The 26,933-nt window shown below is 37.0% G+C and overlaps 1 protein-coding gene across 10 annotated transcripts in view; it reads right to left on the bottom strand.

Annotated features, from left to right (window-relative positions):
- The window catches only part of COL25A1 (collagen type XXV alpha 1 chain), a 304,900-nt gene that overhangs the window by 106,483 nt on the left and 171,484 nt on the right, over nt 1-26,933 (bottom strand). For 9 of the 10 annotated variants that reach the window (XM_083833714.1, XM_083833711.1, XM_083833717.1 and 6 more), the window contains 2 exons: nt 22,468-22,494; nt 16,912-16,929 (listed from right to left, as the gene is read on the bottom strand). In XM_083833714.1, the coding sequence (XP_083689840.1) occupies nt 16,912-16,929; nt 22,468-22,482 (33 nt within the window). In that variant the 5' untranslated portion in view covers nt 22,483-22,494. The remainder of the gene's footprint in view (nt 1-16,911; nt 16,930-22,467; nt 22,495-26,933) is intronic. The other variant, XM_083833712.1, reaches the window with a different exon arrangement.

Below are 26,933 nucleotides of genomic sequence, written 5' to 3'. Positions count from 1 at the left end.
AGAGTTTATAGCCTGCTTCACATAAAGAAGGCCTTGTAAATCACAAACACATGCAAAATCTGCATTCATAATTAGGTGACAAATACTACTGTTTTTAAAACAAGACCTTCTAAAGCAGACTGAAAGCCCTCCAGGCACCTGCCAGCCAAGAACAAAACTGAAATCGAGGTCAAATCCATAATCCATTCAACAGCCATGTACAAGATTGTTGGCAGGTTACTTTTTTTTTTTTTTTTTTTCTCCCTTGGAGGGGGGGGGTGGCAATGACCATCAAAATCCCATTTCAATTTTTTCATTTCCAATTAAACCACCCTTACATTATTATAAATACATGTACAATGAATGGAAGGGCAAGAGGACACAGTGCTGGAAAACAAGAGACTAACATTTACGGTCTTCACTCAGATAACATTCGGAGGACCTCTTCAAAAGCCAGTATTTGATTTATGTTGGTTTTACAAGCATTCAGAATGATCTGAATTCTTACACATATCTTTCCTCCATTTTCTATTGCTACAGATCTGCCCTTAGCCATAAGTCAGCAACTTCTACCATGACTTCACAAATAACTGTAATACAGAAAGTTCTACCATGACTTCACAAAAAAGGCTTCAAGCATTGAGGAGAAAATAGAAGTGGAAATAGTAAGGGGTACACACTCAGGAAGGGGTTCAAAGAAACAGCAATGCTTCTGGGCTATACGGAAAGCTCCCAAGCCGGGGCAGAGGAATCCAGATTTTTGGTGATGTTTAAATAACCCAAGTGATGCCACCACTGCAGAAAAGACCTGTTGCAGCAGAAGCTGGCAACAACCAACCCAATAAAGTCAGTTAGGCTGTGAGAGTCCCAGGTCACAATGGGATTGTCTCCTTCAGGTTTCCTAAGGAACCAGAGATGTCAAACTCAACAACTCCAACCAGATGGAGCTACCACAGCAGACACTGGTAGTAACAACCTTTTAGATACTGTCACCACTTTCCTACATTTCCAACAGAACAGCTATAGCCATGGGCTAAGGCATTCTGGCAGGTAGAGGACTGAACAAAGCTTGCAAGATCCCACCTCTGTTTTGATTTTGGGTAAAACAACACACCACGCCTTCATCCCTACAGGCAGCTATGGCATCCACAGTAAGGCTGTAACTGGCAGCATAAGGAAAGAGTGGCCTTACGGAGGGGAGAAGAAAAGTGAACCAGTCAGTCCAAAAATAACTAGGCAAATTCAAAACACAAATACATGCGCCAACTTAATTAATCATATTTTCACAACTACATGACAAGCCATACATTGTCTAAATTAGCTCAACCCCTGCAACATGTTTTGAAGATAAAATTTGATTACAGCATGTAACAACAAACTACCGGAGATAAGTTTGACTTTTTTGTTTCTTTCAAATTTGGTTCATGACTTTCACCTTTACAAAATTACAAGCTGCTGACTGGACCAACATTCCCCAGTGTAACCTATAGCTGCCGCAAAATATTAGGATCAGGTATGCCGAATCCTAAGATAAGAAGTTACAAGGAGTATTAAGAAATACAATACCATTTCAAAGTTCCTACACTCATTTTAGTTGTGTCCACTGTGCAAGCCCTGAACTACTGAGCAATGTGGTTTTGGCATTTGCTAAACTTGGCCATGTTTGCAGCCAATGTTTACATATGCTAGTTTACAATGCCAACATCTCACTTCGCATCAATTTTACAAGTGTTCACAAGAATTTCCAGTGAATCTGACAGTTTCTACCTCTGAAATTATATTCCCTTCTCTTTTTTATATTTCATTCTTCCCATGGGATATAGCTGACTTACGGTGAAACCTTAAAACACAAACAACTGCCCAACAGCTACCAACAAAAGACTTGTACCGATCTTTCTTTGACTCCCCTTATATTCTCCAATTTTTGTTACAATATTCCAAGGCAGAGGAAATGAAACTTGAACACCTGACACAATAATTGCCTGACTTAATAAATGCTGTGTAAATGGATGTAACTTGAGAAACATAAAATTCATGTATATAACAATCTAGATAAACAGCTCAGTTAACATTCATATCAACAAGTAAATTGTAAGTGAACCCTGCCATAAATTCATACATTTGTACTCAGGACTCAGTGATTTGTGCCAATACATAAACCAGACATGTCCATAAACTGCAGGCAGGAGAGCACAGTCTACCCAAAATGTGTCAAGGAAGTGGAGGTTTATAGTACAATAACTGTAATTTAGACATGCATCTCCATTTCTCATTCAATGCTCCTGCTGAGATCAGGACGGGGGTGCTTTTTTTGAACTTTACAATGTTGCTCATAAAAATCATCAGATAATTACACAAGCTGCAAATGGGTCTGTGCTAATTCATTACCCAGAAAGAAACATAGGGCTCAGTGTCCCATTCAAGACAAGGTCTCCTCATCCTTTATCCGACATCCTTGCGTTCATTGTTTAATTAATAAGACTGTCCTCTTCCTTCCTCTTTTTCTTTTCTCCTTCTACAGACAAATGCCATTTTTTTCTTTGCAAAACCACAAATTTAGATACAAAAGATTCCATGGTACAAAGTGTGTGACTGTGTACCCATTGCTTGAGCATGACAAATCAAGGATCAGCCATAATATAACTTAAGCAAATATAATCTGAATCAACTGCTGTTTAATTCCTGCGAATTGAGTAGCTGCAATACGTTCAACAAGGCCAAGTGCCGGGTCCTGCACCTGGGGCACAACAACCCCAAGCAACGCTACAGGCTGGGAGTTGAGTGGCTGGAAAGCTGCCTGGCAGAGAAGGACCTGGGAGTACTGGTTGGTAGTCGGCTGAATATGAGCCAGCAGTGTGCTCAGGTGGCCAAGAAGGCCAACAGCATCCTGGCTTGCATAAGAAACAGTGTGGCCAGCAGGGCTATAGAAGTGATTGTCCGCCTGTACTTGGCTCTGGTGAGGCCGCACCTCGAGTACTGTGTTCAGTTTTGGGCCCCTCACTACAGGAAGGACATGGAGGTGCTTGAGAGAGTCCAGAGAAGGGCGACACGGCTGGTGAGGGGTCTGGAGAACAAGTCTTACGAGGAGCGGCTGAGGGAGCTGGGATTGTTCAGCCTGAAGAAGACGATGCTCAGGGGCGACCTCATCGCTCTCTACAGGAACCTTAAAGGAGGCTGTAGCGAGGTGGGGGTTGGTCTATTCTCCCACATGCCTGGTGACAGGATGAGGGGGAATGGGCTAAAGTTGTGCCAGGGGACGTTTAGGTTGGATATTAGGAAGAACTTCTTTACTGAAAGGGTTGTTAGGCATTGGAATAGGCTGCCCAGGGAAGTGGTTGAGTCACCATCCCTGGAGGTCTTTAAGAGATGTTTAGATTTAGAGCTTAGCGATATGGTTTAGTGGAGGACTTATTAATGTTAGGTCAGAGGTTGGACTAGATGATCTTGGTGGTCTCTTCCAACCTAGATGATGCTGTGTGATTCCAGAAAGACCAAGGATATGGTGACAGAAAAACTTGTCATGTTACTGTAGATAAAAAAAATGGCTTCTGGTAAAGTAAAAAGCCTCCTAGATACCATTTATTGTTTATAGCATCGTAATGTAAGTATTTCCTGAACATAAGCCCTCATTGACTTCCTTGTCTAGGGTACACTTTCTTATTCTCCTACTTGCTAATTAAGCATCTATTTACTGATATTAGTTTTGATGCAATACTGTAAATAAAAACAAACAAAAATCAACATAATGGAAATTCCACTAAATGGAACTTGTAAAACAGCACATAAAAACACAGACAAGAAAATCTAACAGTGCCAAGGCTCTCATTTTATAAGAAAACAGAGAATTTGTTTTCCATAACACCAGAGGTGCAAGGAAGATGTGGACATATAACCTGGGCTTACATCAAAGACAGAAACATGCAAATTTTAGCTAGTCCTCATAATTGCAGGAAGGCATTTGAAAATACAACTGATGTGTGCCCTGCAGAATCAAAATTCCTCAAACGGAACACTTAGCTGTTGTTAGTATTACTGGTACATTTGCTATTTACAAAATGATTTCAGGATTTTTTGGAGTTCAACCTATGGTAGAAAAGCTTTAAAAAAAATAAAAAGTAAATTAAAAAAATACCAGTTTCAGTGTTCAATCCTTGGTTTATAAAACAACCCCAAAATGAGACCTGCCTTTGATATGGATTGCTTTAAGCCTCCTTCTTGATACTCCACAAGATCCCTGTTTCATTACACACCCACGTTAGACTGGAAAAAGCATCATATGCCATCTTGTAGTATGACTAAGATTAACTCATTCTCCAGTATCTCAGGTAGGCTGCTCTGCATTCCTTGACCTTCACAGTGCCTCCCAACTTCTTTTTCCTCTTCCATTCACTGTTTCATTAAGAACAGACACTTGGGGTCTTGATCCATCCTACATGAGACTACTAAAAAGTAGATTAATTCTGTATCTCTGCTATATCCTCTTCAACAGCAATGTGTACTTGTGTGCACATGTCCGCACAAGTGAGCATGCTCGTGGTGGAACTTAGATACAAGACTGCAAACACTTGGTAGTTGACTGTTTATGTCAGACATGACAGAAAAAAATCAACATATATCATGGTAGCTATGGAATAAGCAAAAAGGAGTCTGCTATCAATAGATTATAATATTTATGAGAAATCATGGGCTTCTTGATAGAAGTTCAATAGCTGATAACATTCAATAACAAGACAAAGTGCAGTTGACTAGGGTCTTTTACTTTCAGCAGTAAATATTCACTGAAGTCAACAGAAATGACCCCACAGGAATTCAAGGAGCAATGGATTAAGCAACTATAAACCAGCATGCCTGGGAGACAGGAAGACAAAGAAGAATGAAAGGCTGCCTACAACAAATTTTACAATAAAAATAACTAGAGTGCAAACAGTTTTCAAAGTAGATTGCTTCACCTTTTCCTCAGAAGAATTGCATTTATTTTTGTGTCAAACTACTTAAGTGGGAAAGAAGTTATAGCTATAAACAGTTTTTATTGCCACAGACTTCACACCTTTTATTTTGCATTGAACATTAAAAGGGATATGAAACAAAGGAGAATAAATAACTAGACCTGCTTAACCCCCCAATTATTCCCTTTTATTAGAAAAGCAACAGCATGGTACAACTTCAGAAGAGTTTTCTGCACTCGCCTGTGAGGACTTTATCAGTAAGCAGCCCATAAGTAGACTGTACCAATACAGAGCTATTTTGCTCAAAAGGTAGGATATCCATCTGGCCCCCAGCCTAAGCAGACATGTTACCTACTGATGCCTTGAAGCCAATCAAAACATTCTGCTTTATGGAAGCAATTAACATGCTCAAAAAAAACACAACACAAACAAACAAAAAACTTGGAAAAACAATAACAAAACAATAATTAAAACAAAAAGAAAAAAGAAAAAGACTTGAAAGGAAGACCAATATAGTCGAGTGGAATTTAGGGCTTATAAAACTGCAGGGATTGTGGAAGTATATTCTGGCTTTCTTTTGCAACACAATAGAAATTAAAGAGAAAAATATATACTTCCTGCCAATCAAAGTCATGAAATATTTTTTCCAGATTTTTTAGATCAAAAAATAGACCATTAAATATTTTTATACTTCTATAAGCCAGCTCTATCATTTATTCCTAGAAGTGTAGAAAGAAAGCAGCTCCTTTCAGGGAGTTAACAACTTCCTGTTATTTTCAGGAACAGTAGTTCACATTCTAACATTTCTATCTTTTTTTTTTTTTTTCATTTTTTTTTCCACCTAAAACATGAACAGTGGCTTCTATAATTCAATGATCTCTGGTGCTTCCTTGGTTACTTAGTGGACTGATAGATAATTCAGCTGAAATGACAGTGTCTTTTGGCCATTTGGTCTTTTTTGTGCAACTTAAAAGAACCTTTTTGATGAGAATAACAGGCTGAGCTTCAAGTATTTTGAAGAAACCAGACAAAAGAAGAAAATAAGGGAAGGGGAGAACTTCAAAGCAATAGAGATTCACCACTGCCAGTCACTACCTACAAGAGAAGGACTTGTGGTCGCTGAAGTCATTGTGTGTCTTAGAAGCTCCCTAACCTTGTGGATCTATCATCTTTACTCTTTCCATTACTACTTTGAAGATACATAGCATAAAAATATATAGCAGGCAGATCATCCTTTGAACAGCAACAGGGTCAAGGAGATTTGTGTATTTTATTAACAGATGCTACATTGTGTAGGGAGTCTACAAAAAAGTCGTAAACAAGCAGACAGTGAAATAAAAGCAAAACAATTCAAGGAAAAAAATAACTTGATGTGACCCATACACATTTCATTCTGTTTCCATAAATTCCCCTACTCTGCCATTTTTCTCTACCTGGAAGGAATTAAAAACAACCCTAAATTCATTATTAAAAGACTAAGAATATATTCAAAGAATTTATTACTAAAAGTCTGGTATCCTTTTTGAAGAATTTCAGCTCACACTTGCTACCATATCAAAGCATGTTTACATTAAAGTAAGCAAAGGCTGAACTTGTATGATTGAGAAAAACTGGGTAGCTCACAAGTAGGGTTTTGTAGCCAACATACATTTGCTGTATTTCAACACTAAATTTCAGCATAAAGATTTTTAATACAGATTAAAAATAAAAATAAAAATGTAAAAAACAAGTGAGGTCATTTCCATTCTTCCATTCACTGCAGTGAACCCAAATTACCTGCATTTATTTCAGTAGTGATAGTCCTGAGTTTCAATGAGTTTTTCAAAGGCACTTCATCCTATGTATACACTTTTTTCTTTTCCAAACTTTGCTACTCAATGCAAGATACATTTGTTCTTTCAAGGTAATAGGATGCCAGAGAAAGATTTATATGTATATATAAATATATATATATATTTGGTGTTATATATATATATAACCAATATATATATATACAGGTGTCTACAAACTCTACTATAAAATATTATTGTTAAAAAAATAGTGTGTTAGATTACTTAAATCATGAATGGTTAGAAAGACAATGACAATAAAATATTAGCATAAAGCCACTGCTGTGTAAAATATTGCCCAAGAGATACTGAAAGGCTTCTGAGAATGCAACATAACCTTAACAGCTTAAGAGCAATGAAATTATTTCACAACCTTGGTAACTTTTTAACCAGAGGGTATGCTAAAGCTTGGAAAAAAAAAAAAAAAAAAGGTATTTAAGTGAAATACCAACAAACATTTCCCTGAGAATCTCATCCTTTCCTACTCTACCTCACACATCCTGTAGTCCCTTAAATTGTTCCTGTGTTACCAGCCACATCACAGGCTCCCTGGGTACCCAAACAAACCTTTTTGCAAGAACTACCTGACAAATATAATGATAAAATCTACACTGCACAAATCCATCCGAGGCAACTTGTAAGTACTAGGTCACTGCAGATGTCTCCAAACCATCTCAGCTACAACTCAATGCTGAAAGAGGCAAGGACTTTGACAATAAGTCATAGCTCAAGCCTTGACGGGGATGTGTCAACCCTTAATCACAGATTAATTTAGTTGAACTGAATGAGTATATAAAGGCACATAAAATTAGTATATAAAATAATGTACATACTAAAATAAGACAAATGCTAGTGGAAGAACTAAGCTTTTCATTTCTCATTCTCAATTTCCTCATATAAACCAGGGGAAAACTACAATGACTTCCTTCATAGAGCTATTTTGAGAACAGTTCAGATTTGTAAAGTTTGAGCTGAAACTGAGTAAATGCAAAGGAATTTTTATATCAACTACAAACATACACATATATTTATACATAGCTGTATATAAAAGTGAGATGACCAAAGATATTTTTGTAACCTTTAAGGCTGGCACCATCTTTCTCTATACAGGAAGCAATTTAAGACAACATAAAGTTTATGAAAAACAAAACATTTTTTTCCTCAAGACTAATAGTTTGGTCTGCAAAATTCAGAACATCTTCAGGGGAAATTACACACATATGTATATATATACATAAATGGATATTTATTCTTTTTGGCAAATGATCACTAACAGACATACTGTGCATATAACTGGATTGTATTTCCGAAAATACGTGATTCTCTTACATGTTTCTCAGCAGCTCACAACTCTTGGATGTTACTGATTGATCTCAGCAAAAAAGATTATTGGGAACTTCAGTGCTATAGCAGGGACAGCTTAAACATTTTTCACATGTAGAATTCTGGATTAAAGCTCACAAAGAGAATGGCAACTCCCATGCTATGATTAATAACATTACTAGAGTTACATAAGACACTTCAACGGAAGTAATTGCTGCTTTTTCTATTTTTTCTTCTCTATCCTCCAAAACTGGCTCATACTTATATAAAAGAACAGCACATCGTCACAGCTCTTCATGCCAGCACCCTCAATAAGAACCTGAAACATTTCTGCTAACATCTAAGGCTGCTTATAGGCAAATTTCAATTGACAAGCGTATCACTTTGTAATGGAGAAAAACAATCAAATTTTTAAGCTTTTGACAGAATAAACTGTTAAAAAAAAAAACAAAAACAAACAAAAAAACTACACACACACAACCACAGTACTGTCAGAGTAATAGAAATATTTAACTTCCAAAATCTGAAAACAGAATTTCAGCTGGAAGTCTGAAGTCCAAAACTCTCAAGTCTGCTCCAGTTCACAGAACTTCCAGCTTCCACCAAAGAAAGTCACCAGGGCTCTGTACTGACAGTTAATCAAGGAAACTCTGATAGACTTTCACAGGGTTTTCAAAATAAGGTCTTCAATATCATAGGAGTATCTTTAAGTCACGATAAGGTTGATGAAATACATATTTTCTATAATTCTTCATTTCATTTCTTAACACTATCAAGTCTACTGGGATCTGCAAAAAATTGAACTGGAATTCAAAGCTGAATACAGCATGATGATCAGTAAAAACAATAAACCAGTAGGAGGTTAATATTGAATTAAAAACACATGCAGCAGGATAGTAAAATACTATATAATATTCCTGAACACAGTGCAATATTTTGCTTTGACATAATTCCTAATAAAACACAGAACACTCCTATATTTCTGCCATCTGTAGAATAGCATGAAGAAAATACAAAGGTCATTTGGTAAAGAAATGATTTAGGAATACAGGAAATATTTCAGAGTTCTTAATTATATTTTGACAACTCTTTGTACATCTTATATTGGAACCACAATACTAGGCTTGCAATTGCGTTTTTGTACTCATATGTACTCTGTTAAGCTAAGCAATGCTACACCAAATTAAGGATTACATGTAATTTTTGCTTCACAGTTCTTCACTTACTGTCAGAAGATCTAGTATGCCTTGGTGACAGCTGCAACTTCTAGATGAGTAAGTGGAATGCTGAAGTGTGATTCCTCACAGCATTTACGCTAACATATGCAACAAGTGAAGTAGACCTTCACATTTACTTTAGTAAAGCAAATAAAACCAGTTCTTTTCAGAAATTAATGACGCCACCATAAGGAAATGTTGGTAACACCCTACAAATGAAAAGGTCTCCCTTATGTTTCCTTTTAGAGGTTTTATGTTTTCTTTTGTTTATTTAATCTATGATTTGGATTTTCAAAGTAACAATACCACAAATGGTCATTATGTGAACTATGAGATGAGGGAATCAATTTAAAATTTTGAGACCAACTTGACTGTTCCAAGAATTCATCCTCCTCACTTTCTTCGTATAGCTCATAAAGCTACTCTGGAAGGAGTTCTTCAAATTTTGAAAAAGAAGAAACCTTAATAACAACAGAACCTATTTAATGAGGACATCCAGAGCTGACATTAGCTCGCATGAAGAGCCCTCTCTACAGAATACATATTCATATTTTTTGCTTATGGATAATCAAAACCTAATTTAACTGCATAATTGCTAAATTGAAAGATTTCAAATCCGCCTTCCCCCCCCCCCCCCCCAGTCAGGAAAAACAAACAAACAAACAAACAAAACCACCTGAAATAAATTACCAGTTCCAGGAAATGCCATGGAACATTTGAACCTCTTGCTATTTCAGCGCAACATTTCCAGGCATAGTTACCGGAATTGTAACTTTAAAGTATGCTTATCAGAGTAGGTAAAAGAACACCATAGCACAGTTGGGATGGGAGCCTGGCCTCCACTTTTGCCATCTGACATTCAATGAACACAGCTCTAACAAGTCTGTATTTTCCCAAGCTAAATTCACTTAGCAGGGTACTATAGGGAAGTCATTAATCTGCCATTAGAGGCTCCTTTGCAAATCCTGGCAAAAGGGTGGGAAAAGAAAGTAAAAAAACATGTTGGAAGCTGAGCACAATATCCAATACTCCAAGAATTTGGCTTGTTGATGTCTGGAACTTACTCACCTCAGCCTTTTTAAAGTATGTGGGGTGCTTCCTTTTCTTGGTGCAACTGATAGTCCAGCATCACCTGCCTCTGAGTTGCCAATTTTGTGCTTTCTTCTCCACAAGGCAAAGAATCCCCTTATTTGCAGTAATGACATCTGCTTAGCTGCAAAAGCATTTAACATTCATAGCTATCTTGGTTTACACACATACATAAGTCTACCAGGGGAAATGGAAGAGATTGTTGTATTTTAAAAGTGCTTATTGTTGTTGTCAATTCATTTCAACAAAATTAACTTCAGCTTTATCAAAACTGAGAAAGCAACATACTTTAAAAAGCAATTAAATACATTAATTCCATATGGGAAGATAATTTCTTCTTTTGGGTCATAAACATTTATGTACACATCAGACACAGTAAACAAGAAATTTTGAGCATGATTTCTCCTCCTACGTTCTCTGATGTGGTTCAAAATGACTGAGCCATACAGTTATAAAACTAATGAGAGATGAGGACTAAATCCTTGCTTTTTATTTGGAAACTAACATAAACGAAAGGCCATGATGATGATACTTGTATCCTCAGGTTCACAAGTCAATATTGGCTGTTCCCTGAGAAGATCACGCAATTTCACTACTCTTCAGGAGTTCTATTACAGCTTTAGAAAGGAAGGTAAGCAGTAAACAAATGGTAAAGTTCTGACTGCTAAATACATATGAGACTTAGTACAAGCTTGTTAATTTATGTGATGCTCATAGTTAAGATTAATTTTTGATCTCAAAAACGATAGCAAAATTTTAATAGCTGCAATGGGATCGAGTATTTGGCCTTTTTATTGGTATAGATTCAAGTAAGAAACAAACTTTTGAATATTGTGTTTGTCTGTATTCCTGTGTCTACCTGTCCATTAGATGAAAATAATCATTTTTCTACATTAATTTCTACTGTTGTATATGAGCCCAAACTCTCAGGTTAAGCTTAATCTTTTTTTCACTTACACAAGTTAAAAAAGGCCAACCTAATTAGTTTGGCCTTGAGAACAGCAGTTGAGAGGAAAAGTATGACTTGAATATTTGCAGGTTTGAAGTTTTCACATTTTAAACTCACCTAGGAAGAATTTTTTTTAAAAGACAAGTAAACCTGTTATTTACTCCCTTTCAGTATTTATTCTTCTTTATGAAAGTCAAACAAACCATTCATTCCCTTTGAAAATACATTTCTTTCTTAACTTAAAGTACCTGCCTCTACATGATGTAGAGACTCTATTTTGCTATATTCAACTCCCACTGACATCAGTAATACCTAATGCAGGACCTGGGCAACACAGTAGCTCTTTCCACTATTTACATGCTAGAAATCACTTCAGAAGAAGTAAAAACTGATTCCAAGTCTTTAGACAAAGGATGACACTTGGCTCCCTTTAAATGATGGATCACAAAAACACGGTACATCCTGTGATTTTACACAAACTTCCAACTCATAGTCTGACTTCTGTATAAGTAGTTACAGTTTTACAGAAGAAACCAAGATGCACAAAATTTATTGGAGCAATTTCAAAACAAAAACAAAACTTTGAGTGACTGTACCTGTACTTTGTTAACAAACTGTTAGAGTTTGATGGCAAAATTTGACCTGCAACACGTAACTCAAAAGCAGATGGCATTTTCATATTTAAACTGAGTCATTCCATCCTTCAGCAGGATCAAAGGCTTACAAAAGAGCTTAGGCTATCAGCTGCTACAAGACAAAACACCCTACAAGATCATTCTCCAGAAGGCGAACAGCTGATGGCCTGGATAAAACCACTGTGCTTCCCTCAGGAGCAGTAACTTTACAACACTGTGTATCTCAAGGTGATGCACTATTTCTCCAGCCCCCTGCTGATTCTGTCCTTCATAAGCACTTCCTTCCCCCTCTCTCCACACAAGAAAGAGAGGCCCTAGGCTTCCCTAAAGGCAAACTGCTGGGAACAAGGAACATGCTTAAACCTCAATTTATGGTGATCAGGACAAAAGAAACAAGCCCCCAAGTCCAAGGGTCTAAACAGGCAGAAAACATTTTGCAGCATTAGTCAACAGAGCATATTGTGTACCTTGCTCCCAGCTTAAAAAGCTATTGAAACACATACAAGATCACTTTACCTTATCAAACGTCATGGTATTGAATGACGTTTACTTACTAGAGGAATACTCCACAAGTCTTGGAGTGCAGATGGCTATCCAAACTACCAAAACTCAAGAAGAAACTCAGCAGGACTTAAAATACATTTTCTCTGCAAAAAACTGTCCATTTCCCTTTCCAGTCTTTCCTGCTGTCAGATACTCACCTCCTCTCTAAGGTCTAGGACTCTCCCTACCATCCCAGTTTTCTCCAGAAAGTGATGAACTTTTACATACACTGCTGCCATCCAAAACAGCTCAAAACTATGGCCTACGTCCTGCTGGCTATTTTACTCAGGCCTTGACAAAAAACAGAAAACGAAGTTAAAATGGTTCCCACCAACTCTTCTGACGGTACAAGCCAATAAAAGTTCATCTAACCATGAATCACAGTTTCTGCCATGAAAGTTTAGAAATTAAAATTACTCCAGTCACATACCTTGAAGCTCAATGTTGGAAAAGACACACACATACACTTACTGTGGTAGCCCTTTATCATGTATGCAACACTGGACAATTTCAGACTGAAATAACATCACTTCCACAGACATTACACACACAGGAAAACAAGAATCTCATGAAAACAAGTATCAATCATTAATACTTTATCCACTTCTAACACAGATTTGAATGGCTGCCAAAGACAAGGGAGAAGCATCTGTGAGGCTGCTGTATGTCGAAGTCCCACACAGAAAGATCATGTATGCTGACATGAGAGAGTATGTTGCACCAGAGATGGGTTAAGGAAAGGACACTATGGTGAGGAAGAAAACACTTGGCTGAGCGAGTCACACTGAAACATTCCTCTGCCCCACACTGGTACAGGGATCATTTTTACTTCAGCATAACTTCATAGAGGGTCATATTGTCTTCTTTCATCACAATACCAAATACACTGTTTTCTAATATTTTATGAACTTCTAAATTACAAAGATGTTAAGAACAACAAGTCTTCTCTCTTTGCCTTGATAGTACACTCCTCATGTAATTAGCTTTAGATGAGATGCTGAAGTCTGTTCTTTGGAACGTGCATACCATTACATTAAAAAGGAGATTTATTGTAAGAATTACGTTGTACAGATTACTAGTACATTATTAGTGGGGAAAAAAAAAAAAGCTTTCTGTACAAGTTGAATATATATTTATATTCTAAATTAGAACAAAACATGTATTTCTTGGAGGTGACTTAAAAGTCAGAATTAAGATTTCAGCAAAATACTAAAATTTGTATTATTTGCTTTTCTACAAACATAGTTTATATGTAATCTGAAACAGTTTTTCTTTTTTAAACAGAAAACCAGAATCATAAGAATGTACTTTATTTTTAAAGGTTATGCTAAAAAGTTTTTAGTTCATGATCATGGTCTCTACCTTTCAGAGATGCAACAAAACAATATGGCTTTTCTGAAAAAAAATGCTTCTGGTTTGTAGTATAGCTTATTTTTACTTAAAACAGGAAAACAGAAAATTAAATTATATTATATTTTTTGTTGTATTTTAAGAAAAAAAATCTAAAAAATCAAAGATAAAGATAGGTGTTACTCATCTGTTATGAGTATATATTTGTACCCAGTAATTACATATGTGTTGAGTGAGTTTACTGTGTCCTTTTTGAAAAACACAACAAAAAAAATAGGTGTTAATAAAATGTTCAGTGTAAGAAGGATTAGAATTTAGCTTTGATGTTATCATGGACTTACATGGCTATGACATCAAAAACTTTCGAAGTGCTTCTTTCATCAGCACAGAAACTGTGATCTTTGAAGCCAGGAAGCCCTTACTTCAGCCAAGGCCACCAATACTTTCCATTTTAAATTTGTCATGGGCACAGAGAAGAATGGGAAAATTACTGCAGACAGTTTTTTAATGGGAAACAGTTGGACTTATTTTATCAGTATGTAAAGCGATTCTAATAATACTTTTAAATCATTTTATAAAAATCTCAAGATTTTCAACTAAAGCTTGCAAAAAAACATTTTAAAAATCAGTCTTATGGAAGTTATCTGGATCTAAGTTTCAGTTTAAGAGGAAGACATCTAAATGTACAGCCTACGTGTAGCTGTTTAAAATGCACAAATTGTCAACGTAGTCCGGAGAGCAATTCAGCAGAATGGTTATTAGGTTCAGTAGCTGCCTATAATCCCGATTACAGAGTAATTAAGAGGCATGAGTGTATGCAACTAGTGTCATTTGAGAGGTTCCCTAGGTATCCAGGACAGCTGCACATGACTGACAGATACAACAATGCTCCAACAGGAGACTCCAGCTCTGTATGGCAGCCAGAGACAACACTGAAGACCCTGAATTTTCTCATGCAGCCACAGATGCCTGTCGGCAGGCAATGTACTTGAGCCCCAGGAGGCTGCAATGAGCAGAAGAGCTCTCTAGGTGCACTGAGTGTTGACTTAGCCTTCACCAACTAGAAGGAGTGCTTAGACACCTCGCATGTCAACGCCACCACACAAGCTTCTAGCTTTAGGCATCTTGATCTAGAGTTGAATCTTACTCTGAGTGTTTCATGCCATTACCACTCCTCACCTGCGCATTTCAAGAATTATTTCTGCACTCATCCAGCCAGTCAAAACATCTGAGTACATATCCTCCTCCAATAAGAGGGGCATCTTGAGTTGAAAGGAAGGAAAGGCGGTATTTGGAGTAATGGTAAGTGTTGCTCAGAATGAACAATGAAATGATGACAATGGCAAAGAGGTGAGCTTTTCCACTGGGAGGAAGTAGTGAAGTTAGGTTGTAGGAATTTTCCTCCTAAGTTTTGTGGGTCCTGGTACCTCACGTGTTTTCTGTATAAACATACAGGGCACAGAAGTTAATAAAATTTCCTTTGGGATTTTTAGAGGTTTTTTCCTGTGGTTTGCACCCCACTTCTTTTACAATAGTGACAAGACTTCTCTGCTTTTTGCTCTTGAAACAGCACTGAATACTGCCATCTCAGCTGTGGTACTTAGCCTACAGCTACCTCAGGGCATTTCATGTAGATAGATGAGCTTGAAAGACTGAGAAGCTAAATACAGGAGCTGAGCAAGAGACACTCTCCAAGGGACTGAAACATGGGAGGTGGGGACCAAGTCCCAGAGGAAAAGCACACGGGTGGCTACACAAAGTCAACATCCACCACAGGGCAGCCTGCGGGCTCACATAACACCCTCAGGTCCTCAACAGAGCCTGTTCAGAGCAAGAGTGCCACACAGAATTACAGTCTCTCTCTCCATTGACCGCCAACAGCACAGAGGTTGCAGATACCTCTCTGTGTAGGCCACATATCAAGAGCCTACTGCGAAACATGAGCACTATGGGGGGATGGTCATTTCAAATATCATACGGACTATATACAAAACATTAAATGGAGTCTGGCACTTTGCAAGGAAGGGTGTCAGAAAATCTTACAGCGGGGATACCAGGCATTCAGACTGAGTGTGAAGGGGGTTTGTAACACTAAAATTGTCTTTCAGCAGAAAGGGGTGCTAAGAAACAAACAATCTGAGGAAAATGCTTCCATTCCTTAAAGAAAAAATTAACTTTCAAAACAACAACAAAAGTCAGTCAGATCGGCTGTAAAGATTTAATTTGCAATTCTGATTCTGAAACTTCAGCAATTGCCCTCAGAAATTCTGGTTCAGACAACTCACTTTGCTAAGATGGCCCCCCAAACCAGAGTTTACTTTCCACATTGTATCTTGGGCATACAAAAATTAGAGTTTTTCAATTGATTTCACTAAACTTGGATTTGGTGTTGGCTTTTTCCTTCCTCTGTTTCTTTGCTCTTCCACGTTTCTACACCACTCAACTGAAATAATTTACATGTAGTTTTTGCTATACCAAATGCTACCTCTTTGCGGGTCTATTTCTACGTTGAAACTGAAGTTAGGTCCCTGGATTTCCACATCTTCAATTACAACTCACAAGACAAAGTTCTACTATTCTTAAATAAAGCAGAACTAATTTAAGGAGCGTGTATAATTAATCAAAATAGCTAGCAGCGCAATTTTTAAAATAACTGAGGCCTGCCTGGATTATAGCAACATTATTAGTATGTGATTAATAAGCAGTTGAAGTATTGCATTTGCTACACATTTGCTAAGTTATTTTATCTTGCTTTAAAGTTAGGTGGCAAAGTTTCAAGCCATAGTTAGGAGATTTGCTTTATTCAGTACTACTTTGTCAACCCCACCATCTGGTCAAACAGCTGAGGGAACTCAGACAACCATATGGGGGGCCCCATGTTTCTCTCTTGGAAAATATTTGTCGTACTGAATTATGCAATGGGTACCAGTTTATAGCTAAAAAATAATAATAATAATAACAACAAAAAAATCAAAATACTTTGTAGATAACCTGAGTTTGGTGGGCCTTCCAATTAGGCTTAACTTATGTAGGAAATAAGATGGCACTTACTTGAGGACCAGGCTGACCCTGAAAAACAAGAAAAAGATAAGGTTACGGAAAGCTATGACAAGGATTAACTCCTTAAACAGTAGCAAATAGTTACAGTACTTTATACTAAGGAGAGAACAAACAAACCAGCAACAATAATGAAAACAGATTCTGGACTTTTAATTCTAATATTCATTTTGAAGGTTGCAATTAACTGATTCCAGAAATAAATGACACTAACACATCATTGAACCTGCATTTGAGATAATTCATACTTTATACAGTTAGAACAATACAATTTAGAAATTACAGAAAGACCTAATTTAACTGTTTTCAAGTGAGAAAGAATCCACAGATACAAAACTGATCTAGGAGTAGGTATTGGGTACTTTTTCTCCATCATAGCCCACACCCAGGATTCAGGGAAGTGCTAATTACTGCCTACTGAATGAATAAAGTCTAGAAACTGGAGGAACACATTGCTGCGGAAACAAGACTTTTTGCAAGGACCACAATTTCCAACAAGTATAAACTAATATTTAAACTAGAAAATCAGCAACAGATGGAACCCTTGGGTGCCAGCCTAAGAGGTAGCTTGGGAATGTACTGATCCATTTCCTCTCCCTTACTTACCAACATCACATCTGGGACTACCTCTGCCCAAATGGAGAGACACCTACTGCAAACTGAGAAGCTGCAAGCCCTTCCAGAGTAGACTTCCTATCACTAATACCCCTATTCCAGGAAAGTCAGTTAAAGTCATCAATAATTCTGGACTACCAATTGCAAATCATTTGCGTGAAGCAGAAATATATTTCAAAACAGTATAGTAGCTGTGACTGTGAACTACAACTACACAGACAACCAGCTCATACTGTAAAACACAGACAAATATTTGTAAGTATTTGTATGTCTCCTTAAAAAGGGACAAAGTCTTAAACTCCTAGGGCTAGTTTAGCTTATGGTGTTTTATGGTACATCAATGAGATTTCAGCTGATTAAAACTACATTTCCTTTCGTTAAAAGTAATCGAGCATGGAGACTTCCTGTAAGTCATATAAAACCTCTCCACTTTAGCTAGAGGGCAATTTCACAGAGTTGAAAATTTTATACAGATTCCAACCAACCTGACTGGCTACGAACTAGTCATTTTCTATCATCATTTTTTCTACAACTTTCCACCTGGAAAGCAGCTTTGCAGGGAACGATGTGGGGGCCCTGGTGGACTCCAGATTGAACAGAACATGGGACAGCAACATGTTCTTGCCACAAAGAAGGCTACCAGTATCCTGGGCTGCAATCAGCAAAGTATTGCCAGCAGGTTGAGGGAGATGATCCTTCTCCTCTGTTCAGCACCGGTGAGGCCACACCTGGAGTGCTGGGACCAGTTCTGGGCTCCCCAGTACAAGAAGGGCATATTGAACATCATCCTGAACATGCTTTTTTTTTTTTTGCCCCCCCTTTTTTTTTTTTTTTTGCCTTTTTGCTTTTTTTCCTTCCCCTGTGCAGGTGACAGAGCACTGGCACAGGTTGCCCAAGAGGCTTGGAGATCTTCAAAAGCCACCTGGACATGGTAGTGGACAACCTGCTCTGGGTGGCCCTGCTTGAGCAGGAGGGTTGGACTAGAATAATGTTACAGAAGAACCATGGTAAAATATAGAATTACTGTGGCTATCTAATCCTTATAATGAAGGAAGCCTAAAACATTCCTTGTCATAGATGCTGCAGTCTTGTTTAGCTCCTTATAATACTGCTCTATATGGGTTTCTAGAAAACAAACAAACAAAAACAAAAAAAACACATATATACTGAGGTTTGACGGTTCTAATATAAAGTATTCTGAATTGGTCAGTTCTATGAATATAGAGTATAATGAAAATGACTGGGATTCCTCTGCACTCAGCCTCTACCCCAATCTTTCCATTACAGCAAGTTTTAAGCCATTATATGCTAAAACCACTGGAAATTGCTTACTGATGTACAATAAATGTATAAATTGACTAAACTGAGTCCTGTGCATGCAAACTTTCATATAAAAATCACAACATGTTTATCTCACAAGTGTATCTAAAGAAAATACATTTTGATTATGTCATGAAAGTGTCTCCAAGACACTCAAAAAACATTTTGTTGAAACATTTCAGACTTCAAGCTGATTTAAATCTGTAGAAAGGAAACGAACAGGAAAAAAAATATTGAAACAAAAAGATTTTGAAAACTGACACTTCATTCTTCACACTAACTTAGACAAGGAGGCTACTCTGTGTCCGTGTGGTACATGCTATGTATAAAGGACATACACACTTAATACAAACATACCGTGATGTAAAGGTCAAGGATAACAGCATGCTCTCATGCAAGTGTTTTCTACTCTCAGTCTCAAGAGCACAGCCAGTCTGCCTTTTGGTTATTGTGCATTTTTAATTCTTACTTTATCAAGTCTGCAATATGGAGAGAGGAAAGCTAGAAACTGGATTTTTATAGAACAGTTGTTTTTCATGGTGACACAGAACTCTGAGGTAATGAGGAATATAATAGTTAAGTTACTCTTCATTTATATAGGCTGTCAATCTTGCAATTTTCCAGCATTTAACTGTAAATACAGATGCCTAATACAGAAGTATCCAAAGCAAGATCTTTTGATGATGTTGGCTATGAGCTCCTTGCATCTGGAAGGAACTTTGCATTAGTGAAGGGAATTCTTTTCTGTTTTTCAGTTGTTCTCAATCCTTCAACGTTTTTATATACCCTTAGACACTCCTTGCAAAGCTAACCAGCAAATTCCATGACACTATAATTTTCTTTTCTTACTTATGATGCAGTAAGTGACATTAGCCAGAGGATGCAGCAAGGACTATATTACGCAACTCATCAGCTTTGCTGACAAAGGGGGAGGTAGAAAAAGAGGCATCACAATACTGATGTTTTTGCTTTTAAAGGTTTGTTGCTACATAGCAACAATTCAAATTGTTGAGATGAAGCTCAACAACTGGGAGATGAAAAAGGCGCAATTCATTTTGCCTTCTGATTTTTGTATGTTGTGAAAGGGTCAGGAATAAAGCTCTGAGTTACTAGCAAGTTCATTAAAAAAATAAATAAAAAAATAAATAAAATCCTTGAACACAATCTAACATGATTCATCTTTGGAGCAAGCTCAATCTCAATTAATATGCTTGTGCTCCCAAGAGGGCTCCAGAATTGCTGAAATCACTCTGGACCACTGCTATATAAATTAGTCCTAATGCACATTTTTTGTGGATTAAAAGGTTTTAGTTATTACTGTTTCTCTTAATTTTAAATTAAAGAAACAGGCTGAACATACTCTTCAAGATTGAAAAGTCAGCATTACTCTAACTTTAAAATAATAATGAATATCCTTAATTCAAGTATGTTATGTAATGTAAAACTGAGCATTGATTGCCTCCTGAAAGTGGATGATATTAACACATGGATGGCAATTCTGTTTTAGGTCTCAGTGAAGCTATGCAGGATTTGTATTAATACAGCTCATAGAACAGTTTGGACTTTTTTTTTTTTTAAGAGTGAGTTAATTTATGTAATTTTAATTTCTCTGATGATTAAAGCATAATCTTCCTCAGCAAAAGACCTTGTAAACCTTTACATTAATGGGATCTCAAGGATTGCTGTATCAACCTTACTCAGATGTGTACTCTGAAGGTAGTTTTGGTCTATTCTCTAGAATCAGACCAGGTTTTAAAAATCTATCTGAGTTCCTACTGCTTTTCAATACTACCATTTTAAATGATTGTTCTGAGTAGAAGGCAGAATAAGAATGAACTCTCTTGTTCTTCCATAGGTACATCTCCATGGTGCTAACAGGAAGAGAAATTTATCATAGTAAGAATGAAGAAGTAGAAAGAAACAGAAGTCAGGAATGCACAAAGAAAAGATCACCTGTTCTGAAAGAACCTAAGCTTCTGAAATGAAAAAAAAAATGGTGATTTATTTGGTTTTTGTAATAGGAATTATCAGGAAGAAATGGGTAGCAGACCCCAAGAAGACACCTGAAAACAATCCACAGTCCTCAGCTGTAGTCCCAGAACAGAGGTGAACATCTCCCTGACAGCACATAGATCATATTCTTCATCTTGGATTAGAAGACAGAGTTTTGTTTGTGTTTCTTAGTTTCATTTACTGTGTGGAAGCTCCCAACAAACTGCTCTTCTCCACATGCACTTACAAAGCGGTCCCTACACCAGCAACTGGTCAGTTCTATTCAGTTTACCTTCATTAAAACAGTAGGTACAGCTGCATAATCTCCCATTGTTTCAGCAAAATCTTCATAACACTTTTCTCTTTTATATTCCTATTTACCAATTAAGATGTTATTTGGCAGGAAAGAAAGGGGTTACATTTGTCATCCTATTTGGATTACCTTAACTGAAGGTCTTGTACAGCTGATTGTTAATAATTTCCTTCCAATTTAACCTAATATTAGCTGCTGATATGTAAATGATACTGAAAGAAGAAGAAAGATATATGGTGTAGGCAAGTCGAGCTCAAGTCAAGAGGTAAACTATTAATCTTCTAGGAGAGCAGGTTAAAGAACAAGCCTATTGACTGGAGACTACAAACACTGCAGAAATATTACTTTGCAGTAGACAGAAACTTCAAGAGAATAGGAAAAATTCTTAATGAAAGAAAATGGAAGATGACACTGCAAGTTAATAGTTGAGCTTGCAAAGGAAATGGGCTTGTAGCAAATGAAAGGACAGAAAAGATATATTCAAGGCACCAAAGAAAAAGGTTGTCCTGGAAAAGGAGAAAGAGAAAAGGAGCAAGAAGAATAGCACAAGGAAGTACAGAAACTGTACTTTCACACCTTTTGCATGATTTAAATCTTAAAGAACTAGGAACATAAAAATTCCAGGCTCATACATCCAAATCACTTTTACCCACACAAATATATATATATATATATATAGTGTTTTATATATATGTAGTTTCACTTCATTATACATATAAATTCATATATATATGTATAGTGTCTCACTTGCAGAAACTCATACATGAGAAACTGTTAGCAGCTGAGCAGAATGCATTGTATAAAATTAAAGGTCATTTCTAGCTTAATTCAAGTAGCATCTCCCTGAACAATATCCAGGATAGCATATAAATGCATTTAAAATGGGCTATTCAGATATCATCAGCCAGCAAAATCCAGGCAGAGAAACAAAAACACAAGAAGGAAGGACCTGCAGAAAAAGGAACCAATCAAGAGCCACGGATATGTTGTCAGAAGTAATATCCTACCATGTGAGAAGCACCACCAAACTACCCTTGTGGGATGTTCTCTGGACCTGTCCTCCAACCTAACCCAGACAGAAAATGATAAGGGAATAGGAGTAGCATGCCTGGTCTCTGTTTGCTGGGAGAGAGGCAACAGACGCAAGTGGCTTTTCGGCACTCCTGAAGTCTGTGTTACGAAGGTTGAAATAAGTTATGCCTAAGCAAGCCAATATGTGATTAATATACATTTCTTCATGAGCAATTCAAAAAGCAAAGAAGGAATATGTGCAAGACCTAAATTACACTGGTTTTGAACAAATCACCTACCAGCTTTCCATCCATACCAATCGGACCCTAGGATAATCAAAAGCCAAAACAAAATGGAAAAGTTAAAATCAGCGGAACACTGAAATTGAGGAATATATACAGACTCAGGGAATACTGCAGGATTTAGAAGATGATTAACTATGTCAGCAGTTAAGTGCAATACCTTAAAAATACTTTAAGAATGAAGGCACAGAGAAGAAACAACAAAAGGAGCAGACCTAAGACAGAAGAAATAAAAACAGTATGATGCAAAGTAGCCCGGCAATAGCTGGTGTTCAACGTGCAGTGAAGGATTTGTTAGTTTGGCAAGCCACAGCAGTACAACATAACCAAACATATGAAATAATGCATCTGGCTTGAGTATTTTTCTTTAAATGAGAAAATAAAATAGGTAGCCTATTTACTGAATGATCTTCTCACAATCACATGGCTGCAAGATGAAAAGATCAAAGACTTAAAATCTCATAACTAATCTGTATTTAAATACATATTGTAATGCTGATGTTTAATAAGAAACATCAGTTCACACAACTGACTGAATTACTAAAGAATTCCCCCTATACTTTGGCCAAGAATTCCCGCACACCTTATCCTGCTTTCCTTCCTGCCCCTTCCAACAGAAAACATGGAACTTCCTCACTGATACTTTAAAAGTTATTTGTTTCCTTTACCCAAAGGTGGCTTCCAGTTATTTGGATGCAAATTCTAGAAATGATTTAACGTGGATGCACCCTGTTGCAACTCAGTAGCTGATGCTGTATTAACTGCATATTTAGGTGATCAGATGGGGGCTTGAGAAAGTTGGAGTAATTTTACACTGGGTGTTTAATGTCTATACCTTCTGACAACGAACAGTCAAGTTATCTTTCACTGGCAATGGGACAAGAACAGTCAAAGAAGTTGTTTCTGCTATTGAAGTCATCGTTAGACAGAAGCTCTGAGCTTTCAGTTGTTTGCCCCATGCAAAAGGGACAGTTTTCTCCTAGATGCTGGCACTGCAGCCAGACTTTCCCTCCAGAGCTTGACAGTCACTCACTCAAACCACATTCCCTAAGTACACAGCCACTTGGGACGGATTGCTCACACAGCTTGATTTGGATCACTGTTGCTTGGAAGACAGCACATAACTTGATCCATTTTACCCTTGCTGCCTTTTGTACCCTTTGTCAGCACTAGGCTTGCCTTGTAAGCAAAATTCAAAGTGTAATAGCTTAGCCTAAATCAGGTCTGCTGTGCTTCTACTCACTCCTTCACCAGGAGTGTGTATTCTTACTTTCTACACTAATACCGACAGTCGCATTCAACAGTCAGTCCAGCAGCTATCAAGAAAGTAATAAATGCTAAGACAAAGTGATGTGGTGTCAATCTAGTGAGTTCCCAAGTTATTCACTCTCTCCCAGTCTAGACCATAGGCTTTGCTGGAAAGTCCAGGCATCTAGAATGAAAGAGGACATCAGCTGGATGTACACTCTGTGAAATTCATGATTTTGGTACCTTACTAGCTTCCTAAGAAGCCTTTGCACTAACCTACTTGTCTGTTCCAATAACAAGTTGCTGTGTCTAGGCAGCCCTACAGGAATAAAAACACTTACCTCTCCTTCCCTTCAGTTCTTACTGTGGTTTCCTGTCACATCGCAGAGTAGATGACATGCTGAGAACATAAAGCAGGTCACCAGTACCTTGGTTGTCTTCATGACCACTATCTTTGTCAGGGGCTGATGTCCTGGGAAAGTATGTGAGCGCTCAGATGGCCTACAAAATCTAATGTTCTCTCTAAACCAGTTCTTCCCTGATACCCAAAAAAGAATGCAACATTTTCCAACATATTAACAGGATAGCTTTTATTAGTGTGCTTCCTCGGAGGCTATTTATCACGTACTTGCAGCTCACAAACACATATATGGAACTTATCAATTTTCTCACAGTTATTTAGCAAACTTCTAAATGTTACTGTACACCCCAAAAATTGAGGCAAATATCCAAATTATTAGCTTTCTCAGATTCTTCTAGCAGTGTATTACATTATATTAATCTAGTATTATTTACACAGCCCGCTGCAGGTGCAAAACCAAAGGCTGAGCTGAGCCCAGGCTATGAATACGTTTACTTCTAAAAAGCAAACTACAGATATTACCAATGAAAACTCAACAGTAAGGTCACCTTAAGTAAATAAAGTTCCCCAGAGGGCTGTGTAGGCCAGCAGCAAAATTTAACAATTTAGTCTCCTGCAAGCTTAGCCCAAAAGATTTAATTATTTTTATGATGAATGAATACAGAAAATACTTATACAAGTATTTGTAGAAGGAAAATTCATTATGGGGTCAAACTGCTGGCTTAGAGGGAACAGCCTAAAGCTCTTGTAGCCGTAACAGTGTATTGTATTTTGCAAATAATCACTGTTCTCAGGGAAAGTTTATCATAGGAAACAAACAAACAAAGAAAACTATTTGCTATTTTTGTGCTCCCTTAGTGATAGGCATTTTTGGTACTGTTAATTTTTATCTTTATTTTGTTGTCTCTTTATCCATGCTACGTAGCTTGTGCGCTTGAATTAAAGGCCTATATGTAGCATCTTGAAGAGTCCCAGTAAAGAAGAATCAGAAATTTCCAGTAAGCTGAAGAGAAGCACCTGCTCACAACTGAAAATGATAAGAATTTCCCTCCATTCTTTCCATTTGTATCAGGACTATTTGGTCTGCAGTCTGGGAAAGTCTTCTGGGATTCCCTTTATAGAACAAAAGACAGACACTTGCTTGAGACATACTGCCCTATGGGAAAACAAAATCCCTTAAGATAAGGGGTCATTACTGTGAAATTAAATAATATTCTTTCACTATTTAAAAACAACAACAACACCACCAAGTATTTAACTGCAAAACAAAGTAAAATGAATTTGACCATCTCTCAAACTGCACACCACGTAGTTCAAACAGCTTCCTGTTTTATTCGCTAAATTGCTGCTACTATAGGTTAGCATGTCATTTCTGAGAAAAAAAAAAAAGAGAGGAGAGGGGAATGGAGGGGAGGGGAGAAGAGGGGAGCACGGTCTTCTATAACACAACTCTGGTAAAACATTTCAAAAAACTAGACAATACAACAAAAGACAAGGGGATGAGTAGTTTTATACAACAGACACATCCACCAACCTCACATAGGTAATAGAGATGGCATTGAAAATATTTCTTCTGGACTATGCTTTTCCTTTCTAGGTTTCCACTCCTATTTTTTAAAATATATGCTATTACTGAATATTCACTTATGGTATTAGACATTTTCCAGGATCTTCAAAAGCAAAGATGCTTACACAGTAATTTTGTTTCCCCCAAAAAGAATAAACCACTATTTTCTGAGCTTTAACTACTTATCTAATAATCCTTAAATGGACAGGGACAACACACGGGAGGAAGGAGAATATGATTGCCATTTAGCTTTTGTTTGTGAGAAGTAGCTTCCAATCCTCAAGAATGATGTAAAATGTAATGCATCTCACAGATATTTTTAGTCAGATTTTGAACTCTACACAAAATCAGTTGTTTACTGTTTAAACTGGCTTATTCTAGAGGTAAACATTTTAAGGATTTTAGGGAGTTATCGTTAGAAATTGAAAATGTCAGCAGATGTACCAGAAACCTTTAGATCTTTCCTATCAAAAAGATGGCCAGTAATATTACTTGAAGCAGCTTTACTACAGCATTTGTTTCTTTAGAAAATTCTGACTGAAAAACGAAGATAAGAAAAAGATATCACATGTTGAAATCTATTAAGCAATAAAAGAATCGTTCAAAGGAGTACAGAAAAAAGAGGAAGAGTTGGATTATCTCCTTCCTTCTGACTTCTCTATTTGTCCTTCAGTGATCCTTTTCATCTAAGGAATACCCATCAGAAGACTGCATTCTGAAACAGAAGATATATACTAAACAGAAAACAGATATCACCTCTTCTTTAAGAGCTGCAGATCATCCTTTATCTAAATAAATTTGGGGGTGGGTGGGGTTGATTTTATTAATAAATTGGATCAGCATATTTTAGCAGCGATTACTTTTGCTAGGTTTATATTCATCTGAAGCATGCAGAAAAACGTATTTGTTGTACTTCTGTGGGAAGAATGAGGAAAAATTTTGATGCTGCAAATTAGTCCAATTCTGTATTTTTATATATATGTATAAGTTTAAAACAGGCCAATTATCTCCAAATGCATAACCATTTCTCAGACTTTGATAGCTCACTGTTTTTCCTGACTATTTTATGGGAAATCAAGTATTTTTGAAAAAAAAAAATCTCTCTTGCAATGTAGAAAATAGGTAATTTAAAATATTTTTAAAAAAATCCTCTAGATTTATATTTTTAGATATCTGACAGCTTTAAAATATATTTTTTGACTATCACTGTAGCATTTCAGAATTCAGAAACTCTTGTCCTGATTAAGTTGCATGACTAAGTTATTACATATTTCTAAACAATCTGCT

This window comes from Anser anser, assembly GCF_964211835.1.
Source record: "Anser anser genome assembly, chromosome: 4".
NCBI classification, from domain to species: Eukaryota; Metazoa; Chordata; class Aves; order Anseriformes; family Anatidae; genus Anser; species Anser anser.
The sequence above is the reverse complement of the archived record's forward strand: the minus strand, read 5'-3'. Positions and strand labels throughout refer to the sequence as shown.